The sequence below is a fragment of the Cebus imitator genome, unplaced genomic scaffold, assembly GCF_001604975.1.
Source record: "Cebus imitator isolate Cc_AM_T3 unplaced genomic scaffold, Cebus_imitator-1.0 Scaffold39, whole genome shotgun sequence".
Classification (NCBI taxonomy): Eukaryota; Metazoa; Chordata; class Mammalia; order Primates; family Cebidae; genus Cebus; species Cebus imitator.
Window position 1 is genome coordinate 7,860,456 of NW_016107354.1, and position 9,798 is coordinate 7,870,253.

General features: G+C 37.0%; 1 protein-coding gene across 1 annotated transcript in view; it reads right to left on the bottom strand.

The window, feature by feature from the left end:
* TPH1 (tryptophan hydroxylase 1) overlaps positions 1-9,798 on the bottom strand; it is a 20,490-nt gene that overhangs the window by 2,377 nt on the left and 8,315 nt on the right. The window contains exons 4-9 of the mRNA XM_017525835.2: positions 6,498-6,565; positions 6,147-6,343; positions 3,703-3,838; positions 2,855-2,981; positions 1,147-1,242; positions 92-225 (exon numbers count right to left, since the gene is read on the bottom strand). Coding sequence (XP_017381324.1) covers positions 92-225; positions 1,147-1,242; positions 2,855-2,981; positions 3,703-3,838; positions 6,147-6,343; positions 6,498-6,565 — 758 coding nt within the window. The remainder of the gene's footprint in view (positions 1-91; positions 226-1,146; positions 1,243-2,854; positions 2,982-3,702; positions 3,839-6,146; positions 6,344-6,497; positions 6,566-9,798) is intronic.

The following is a 9,798-nucleotide window of genomic DNA, read 5'->3' on the forward strand; positions in this document are numbered from 1 at the left end:
ATTATCTAGCTGCTTACTTCTGTGACCTGTTACCATCATGGGGCTGATCTTTCACTGAAGAAAATGGAGGCATGAAGAAGATATACTGTACCTCATCTTCTCCTTTGCATCTTCAAAGCTTTCAGATACAAAGTAGACATCCTGAAAAGTTGTGATAAGACATTCCTGTTTGCAGGTAATCTTGGGATCAAAGGGCTTTACTTTGGCATGTCCAGAAAGTGCATGCTAGAAGACAAAGAGTCAGTGAATAAAGAATAATCCCTATTTTCATAGAACATGCAACTTCCATAATTGGCACACCTCTAACATATTACTAATGTAATGGCCCCAATCTACAATTCCAAACTTATTTCCTATAGCTCTATTCAACCCACAGTATACTTCAGCAGAAGAAATGACTTGCTCTTCCCCGTAAATGCCCCCAAGCTCATCTCCATGGCTTTGGTCTTCCTCTCTTCTTTGTGTAAAAGGCATCCAAGGATCTTTATTTACTTATTCCTGCATTATGGCACCAACTTTCTACCCAGCACTAGTTATTCCTATACATGACTTATATACCCACCAAGTGCTCCCTGAAAGCAAGACAGTACCTTGGATGGTGTTTCACACACATTCATTACTCAACAAACATAAGTTTATTTATTCATTGGTTAAATAATAAATCTCAAAGAATTCCCTAGAAATTATAGAATTTATTGCTGGCATATCAGAAATGGTAAGGAAACAGCAAGACTTTGTAAGCAAAGACTTCAAAACACTATTTATTTTAAATATATTATACATATAGCATTTCATATATATCAGAAATATATCAAAATATTTCATGTGTGTGTCTATTACTAATGCAATGGCCCCAACCTACAATTCCAAACTTATTTCCCATAGCTCTACTCAACCCGCAGTATACTCAAGCAAAAGAAAGCTTGCTGTTCCCCATAAATGCCCTGATAAAATTCTGATATTATATACATTTAGATTATATAATAGATAATTGGGAAATAGAGAAAAATACATTCAGGTAATGATTAGTGACAGCCCCAAATATTTTCCATAGTAAGAAATTCTTGTTCAAAACTGAAAACTATTTCAGGTTTTATCAATTAAATTAGGTGAATATGGTTACATGCAAAGATTTACAACTCTTACTTTGAGTTCACTGATAGAAGAAAGTAAGCCAGCGCCAAAGACTCTTAGCTGTCCATCTTGTTTACATAGACCAAACTCCACAGTGAAAAAGTAGCACTGCAAAAGAACATCAATATTATTCTCACACACTGAAGAATTCAACTTAAATAAATTACAGTTCTTAGTCACTGACCCAAAGTAACCCAGAATAAAGTCTAAAATCCCAGCCTAGTTCACAAGTCTTTCTATAATCTGGCCTCATTCCAACCTAGTACTTCTCAAACTTCTGTTCTGATGACTTTTACATGTTATTAAAAACTAGAGGGCCCCAAAGCTTTGTGTATGTGTGTATGTGTTGGTATCACTAGCTATATTAGTCATACTAAAAATTAAAACTGAGGGGAAATGCTTGCTAATTAATTTTAAAATTTAATACACTCATTTTTTGGTAACATAAATAATGCTAATAAAAAGAACTATATTATACAACACAAAAAAGTAAGAAAAGTAGCATCATTTTACAATGTTATAAATCCTTTTAATGTCTGGCTAGAAGAGAGATGGAGTCTTATATCAGCTTCTGTATTTAGCCTTTTGGGATATACTGTTTGAGTACATGAGTTACATCAGCTTCATGTGATTTCTAGTTAGAAAAGGGTTGAATATTTTAATAGTCTTTTCAGAGAGTTGTGGATATTCTTCTTTTACTCTGCATGAAGACTTAACAAGTGTGTAGAGTTTCTTAAATTTCAACTGCAATGCAGAATCTGAATTATGTCAACGAACTGCCCATTTCATTAAAATCCACTGTGTGCTTTGAATGGATCTTTTATTTAGGCATGATTTTGACCTCAAGGACCCCATGAAAGAATCTCAGGGACCCCAGGGGTCCCCAAACCACAGTTCTAGAAGCTTTGTTCTATTTCACACTGCCTTCCTCATCCTGGGACAGTCTGCTCCTGCTTCTCGCCGTTTCCCCAGACACACCAAGCACCTCCTTGTCTTTCCTTGTGTGCCCTCATCCTGAGATGCCTTTCCCTCCTTGCTCAGCACATCACTCATTTTCCATCAGCTAATCCAGATGCCTCTTCCAAGAAGCCTTCCCCAAGTTGTCTATGCTCCCAGAGCAATCTGTTAACTTTGCTATAGGCTATCTCATTTGAACATAACTGTCTCCTCAAATGGTATATAAGTTCCTTAAAGGTAGAAACCAGGTCTTAGTCATCTTTGTATTTCCACCAGTGTCTTGTCCTAGCACTCAAAAACATTTTAGCATAATTTTAATGAAACCTATCTTTTTATTGGAAAATAAAAAATAGATAACCTATTATAGTAATCTTATTTTTCTCTACCTTTTTTAAAGCTCATGTCTCCTTTTGATAAACCTTAAAATTTTACATCCTTCTTTAATCAAATTTGAATTGAATTAAAGATTATGAGCAAAACCAAATTTTCTTTTCTTTTCCTTTCTTTTCTCTTCTTTCTTTTCTCTTTTCCCTCCCCTCCTTCTCCTCCCCTTTTCTTTTCTTTTTCTTTTTTCTTTCTGACAGAGTCTCACTCTGTTGCCCAGACTGGAGTGCAGTGGCACAATCTCGGCTCACTGGAACCTCCAAGCAAAGACAATTTTCTAATGGTCTTTCTGGATATTTACTTTTAAACTATGCAGATACTCAAACACCCTATCCCAGGTGAGAATTACTGATGTATACAGTTATTTCCAGATTTATACCGTTGCCAGTTTTTGAACAGCCTCCTCTGAAGCTCCAAGAGAAGCCAAGCCAATTTCTTGGGAGAATTGGGCAAAACTAGGTTCAGCCAAAAGCGGGACATGACCTAAGAGTTCATGGCAGGTATCTCTGAAATAAAGGTACAAGTTTGTCACACTGCAGTGCTTAACATAAGTGTGTAATCAACCACTCAATCAAATTCAAATCCAATATTTTATTCTATGGATTACAAAGTACACTAATCAAATAAACAATTTTTGTTCAAAACCTTGGCCACTCACAGACACACACATATAAGTGCATATCAGATACCTCTGGACATCCGGGTGCCACCTCCACCCTCCAACCCCACCACATACACACCCAAATCAGATCTCTGCTCAAATATCACCTTCTCAGCAAGGCCTTCCCTGAGCACCCTTTTCAAAACAACAATGCACATACACACTCCCACCCACCTACACACTCCTCCATCTCCTTTCTCAGCTTTATTTTTCTCCATGCCACTCATCACCACCCGATGCAACATTTGCATATGTTTACTTGTTTGTTTATTATCTGTATCCCTCACTGGAATAGAAGCTTTATGTAGGCAAAAATTTTTGTCTGACTTTTTTTGTTACATTCCCTATGCTCAGAATAGCAGCTAGCACCTAAAAGGTTGTCAATTAATTATCATAATGGCTAACACATATAAAGTATGGGACATGTATTTCATGCCAGGCGCCATTCTAAAAGCTTCACATGTGCAAATTTATTTAATCCTCACATACCAAAAAACTCCACAAGGTAGATGCCATTATTATAAATAACCATTTGATGAATTCATGGCTGAAACAGAAGTACTTACGGCTCTGGGGTATAGAAGGGATCTGAACTGTGTCTCACATATTGAGTGCAGTGAAAAACTCGAAAGGCTAAACCTGATAAGAAATCTCTTGGTGATAAGTAACCAGCTACAGGACGGATAGAAAAACCTGTACGTTCTGCAAAGCAAAGGAGAAAAAGAAAATCTTTACCAGAATAGACCCCTGACTGTAGCATTTTAGTTCTGCCAGTGGCACAAAGTAACACTTTGATGGAGGACATGGAAACTAAAATTTATCATATGCATATTAAGGAGAAGTAATCATTATTAGGCACTTACTATGGCCAGGCAATGAGTTAGACCTTTTACATATCACTTCTTCTTTCATGTTTACACATGAGTTAAGGATGTTTCTCCTTATTGTGACAACTATGAAATGGAGGCTCAGAGACTCAATAACGTGCCCAAGTCCACACACTAGTTGATAAAGGTAGAAGGAGAACTCAGATCTCCTCATGCCATGCAACACCTTGCTGTTTCCCTAATGGGTTTATACTATCTCCTAGATAATCTTCTTTTTGTAAAAACTCACTAACAAGATGTATTCACTTAAATCAGAACCATTTTGAAGCTGTGCTATTTTTAGCCAGTATCATCTCTTTTAAAATAGTCCCTTTCTTTTATCTAAACTGGATAGTGTTCTTCCATCTCCCAACAGCCAAGACTGCATGAATACTGTAAAAGACGCCTGCCATTAGGATTCAATGGCTTGGGAGACCTCTGTGAGCTCTAATCTTGCCATTCATTCCAAACCCTCACAACTCTAGTATGCCAGTTCCATCCAGCTGTGTTGTATTTGGATGCTCCCATTCTGATGGGCAGACTGCACTGTCCAGTAAAAGTGTCCATAGTGATAGAAATGTTCCATATCTGTGCTGTCCAATAAGGCAACTACTAGCCACATGCAGCCATTGAGCATTTGAAATGTGGTTAGTGTGACTGAGGAACCAACCTCTTGATTTAAATTTATTTTAGTTAAATTTTAAACAACCAAATACGTCTAGTGTCTACCATATTTGATAGTGCAGGTATCCCCTTCCAACTTTTACACTTACAAATTTTGCAAGTGGCTTCTATAAAAACTAAATGTTTGAAAAATAGTGATGAAGGATGCTGATGAAGTTGTACCATCAAATTTGCATGAGATTTGGAGGAAATGTTTTGTTATGGATATAAAACTGAAAGCTGTTCACTTAGGGTCTGGTGCCTGGGCTGGCTGCAGAATGTGTTGCTGAAAATGCTTCAAGGTAGATTCTTTTTAAGTCTATGTGAGAAACTCAAAGATAGCAATAAACTAAACTCTTCAGTCACAGCATAACTTTTTTGTTTTCCTCTGCTATGGTAATCTACAGAGATTGTCTACTGAGATAAAAGGGAAAGTTTATACTTCTTAAATATTGTAAGCCCTTAGAGACAGATCACTGTTCATTTTATTTCCTATACTAGCTAGAAAAAATTAAAAAGGCTGGGACCAAACAAATGTAAAGAACTAAAAGGAGCAAAATTGTCCTTACCTTTTGTTTATGCCTCTACTAGCACCATCTATTTTCTTGCTAAAATTATCAAACTTAATGTGGAAAAAGTCTTCGACTCTCCCCAAGATGCTTGAATTGCCTCTTCCCAACCCCTGGCAAATTGGTGTGGAGCTTTTGCACAAACACCCCCACGGATGAGGAACTGACCATCTCATAAGTCTGTTCTATTTTCAAATCACTCTTTTAACAAGATATTCTCTATTTTGGGGCAAAAGCTTGTAGCTTCTATCCAACAGTCCTTTACTTTAGAGTTGCACAGTAATCCCTCTTTTATAAAGATGGCTTTCAAATATTTAAATAAAGCTATGACATCCCCTAAATCTCTAGGTTAAAACCCTAAGAGTTCTTCAAAGTTTACTTATGTGATACAATTTCAAATCCCCTTAGAATTCTGTTTACCTTCCTCTACCCTGGCTGCAGGTTATCATTATCCCTCAACTGTGGTGCCCAATCCTGGATCCAGTACACCAGGATAGAGTATGGGAAAATTCTGACCTCCCATAGGACTACACTTTATTCCTCTGTTAAAAATGCTGTCACTGCCGGGTGTGGTGGCTCCAGCTGTAATCTCAGCACTTTGGGAGGCTGAGACAGGTGGATCACTTGAGGTCAGAAGTTCAAGACCAGCCTGGCCAACACAGCGAAACCCTGTCTCTACTAAAAATACAAAAATTAGCCAGGCATGATAGTGGTTGCCTGTAGTCCCAGCACTTTGGGAGGCCACAGCAGGAGAATCGCTTGAATCCAGGAGGCAGAAGGTGCAGTGAACCGAGATGGCATCACTGCACTCCAGCCTGGGTGAAAGAGAGAGAGACTCTGTCTCAAAAAAAATTCTGTCATGATCAAAACAGTTCAGCAACCCTCTTACAAAAGAATTAACTAGCTTATTACCTTTTAAAAAGTTTGAGACATCTTCCAATTGTGGGATATTATCCTCCCGATATCCACAATATTTAGAAAGCAAAGGTAAGTTTTTGAGATACTCTCTGCAAGCATGGGTTGGGTAGAGTTTGTTGAGCTCTTGGAATACGGTTCCCCAGGTCTTAATTTCCTCTTCAGTGAATTCAACCTTTGGAATGGGGTCTCCACTAGTGAGATAAAGGGAAAGAGTTGTTTTGAATTAGGATTTAATAAATAGTAGCACTTATTTCACTTTCTACTTACCAAATGAACATAATTTATTCTATTCACTTATTTTATTATCTCAAAGTTGGCTACATTATTTTCTTTTAATATACTTACTGTTTATAGTTCATAGCCAAGTCCGCAAAATACTTTCGACGTTTACGGTAGACATTGTCTTTGAAGCCCTGATAATTAAAGACATGTTTTTAAATATCCATACTAAAAAATACTTGACAAATGATATTAAGGAAGCATTTCATTATTAGTAGAGCTATTATATTAAGGGCTACATAATTGTTACTATGAGCAAGCATTATTTAGAGATTTATTATCATTTGTATTTTAAAGTCAATGTTACATGACAGCTTTATACTCTAGTAGCTACAAAGATAAAAGACATAATAGATACAAAAATAGTACAGTGGCTACAAAGATAAAACAGTTTGAAGAATAAGGAAACCACTATCCCAGTTAAATACATGGCTCTTTTCCAAGGGTGAGGGTTTTTTTCCTTAATCATTTGACTAGATTTTCAGTTATGTTTACCTGTACTAGCCATTAATAATAAAAAAGCAATTAATATTTGAAATAGTGCTTAACTGAATCTAGTCTTAGATTTTATCACAAAATGCAAGTATATTTACCATTCGCACAAACAATGATGATTTTAAAAGCAGACAAAATAGTAACATTAGAATTTATACTCATGAAAAAACTTTTTTAGGCAAAATGGCTGAGCATGGTGGCTCACGCCCGTAATCCCAACACTTTGGGAGACCTAGGAGGGAGAATCACTTGAGCCCAGGAGTTTGAGACCAGCCCAGGCAACAAAGCAAGACCCCGTCTATACAAAAAAAAGAATTAAAATAAGGATTATAACTAGACAGGTGTGGTAGTGCAGGCCTGTAGTCCCAGTTCCTTGGGAAGAGACTGAGGCAGGAGGATGGCTTCAGCCCAGGAATTCTAGGCTGCAGCGAGGTATGATGGTGCCACTGCACCCCAGCCTGGGCAACAGATAGAGACTCTACCTTAAAAATAAATAAATAAAATAAAATAAATAAGAAATCAAAATCCAAAGCCCAAGAGAATATAGCCAAAAATGCAAATCATGGGAAAGAAGCGGATACCTATAAAGAGAGAAGGAGATTCGTCTCTTTAACACAGATCTATGGGGTAATACAGATTTACTATGACCTGAATTTGTGCTAAATTCTGGAAAAACAAATATGAACAAAGCACAGACTGGGGCTTAATGGAGTTTACATTAACCTGTTATTGTAAAATGATAGAATAAGTGCCTCATCATATCCCACAGATATGTACAGAATGGCACACACACTTAAGAGGATTGTGTGGCTCAGTGAATGCTTCCCAGTGATGACTCTCAAGTTAAGACACAAAAGAGGAGTGGAAATAGCACAGTGATTTAAACAAAAAAAGAAAAAAAAGCATGTTGGACCTAAGAAAATACAAGCAACCCCATGTTGATCAAACTTGGAGAGGAAAGCAGAGCATGTTGAAAACTAGTTGGGGTCTGCAAATTAAAGGTCCATTAAGGAGCTTGGAGTTTAGCCTTCAGTAATGGAAACCCACTGATGTTTTTTTTCCACTGGTGTTTTTTTAATAACAACTTTATTGAGATATAATTCATATACCATAAGATATCCATTCAGTCGTTTTTAGTATATACACAGAGTTAAACAACCATCTCCACCATCTAATTTCAGGTTTTATCACCCCAAAAAGAAACATCATGCTCATTAGCAATCTCCATCTCCACCCCAACCCTCCCCAGTTCCTGGCAACCAGTAATCCACTTTCTGTTTCTGTGTATTTTTCTATTCTGGACATTTCACATAAAAGGAATCATACAATACGGGGCCTTTTGTGACTAGCTTCTTTATCATAATGTTTTCAAGGTTGATCTATGTTGTAGCACATATCAGTATTCCACCTCTTTTTATGGCCAATAATATTTGCCTGTATAAATATACAATACTTCATCTATTCATCAGTTAATGAACATTTGGGTTGTTTCCACTTTTTTACTATTATGAATAATGCTGCCACAAACATTCATGTATATATTTTTGTATGGACATATGTTTTCAATTCTTTTAAGTATGTACCCAGGAGCCATTGGTGATTTTTAAGAGAGAAGATTAATAATAGTCATACTGAGGTTTTAGGTCATTCTAACAAGTATAAGGAGGAGGTGTTTGAAGGTGGCAAGGTTTGAGGAAGGGAGACCAGTTAAGGGATGTGGTCATAGGGATGAATAAAGGATACGTTTAAGAAATACCTAGGAGGTAAAAATCAGCAGGACTTAGTAGATCTGTAAAACTAATGTACCCACCTTTCCATAAACATGCCCCAAATTTTCTTGCCTCTAAAACTTTGCTCATATTGTTCCCTCCTGAATTGTTCTTCCTTTCCATCTTTTACTTGCTGAAATCTTTTAAGGCCCAATTGAAGTGTTGCCTTTCTCTGAACTCTTCAGCTAGAAGTGTTTGCTCTCTTCAGTATATTTTGAAGCAATTTTTTCATGCCACCTAGCACACTTTTTACATTTTATCTTGTGTGTATTTATATATGTGTGCTTTAGCATTTCAACTAGACTGCAAGCTCATTTCTGGCAAGTACTGCAACTAATTGCAATAGTTACTCAATAAGATGATAGAATAAATGGACAGAACATCTGGTGGCTGTCTAAGGTAGTATAAAAAGGTCACATTTGCAGAGCTAATATGTGAGAGAAGCTACATTAAAGTCCTGGTCTGTTCAACTTCACAATTGCCCTCTCTTTTCTCTTCCCCTCCCAGAAACCTAGAGTTTTGTAAAGAAGCCTAATGCTCTAGATCTACTAATTCTCCAACTCTTGCCTGTATGGTACAATTTTACAAGGGAACAATTTCCCAGTTCATTAACTGCCTAGTAAACCAATCATTCTGTGCAGTGTGTGGGGCAAGTCTTTCTCTGGCGCACTATTTATTTCCCTTTCCAGTAACCCATGCCTATTTAAATAAAAACTGATTGCAGACACTGTCTTCATTTTAGTATAACCCTTTGAATAGCTCTTAATAATAGAAATGCCGGGCACAGAACAGATATTTTGGAACAAATGAAGCTACATGCTTTTCAGACAGTTAGTCTCAATTCCACCAACACGGAAGTCTACTAACACTTCCTGAAATCCTGATTAAAACAATATCTCATTTAGTCTAGAAAAAAAACTTTCTGTAAAAAAGTTGCCCTTAATTTTTAGTTTACTTTAAATTGTTTTTATAAATGTATTTATGAAAAATACGTACAGAGTGGTAGCTCATGCCTGTAATCTCAGCACTTTGGGAGACTGAGGCAGATGGATCACCTGAGGTCAGGAGTTCGAGACCAGCCTGGCCAACATGGTGAAACCTGT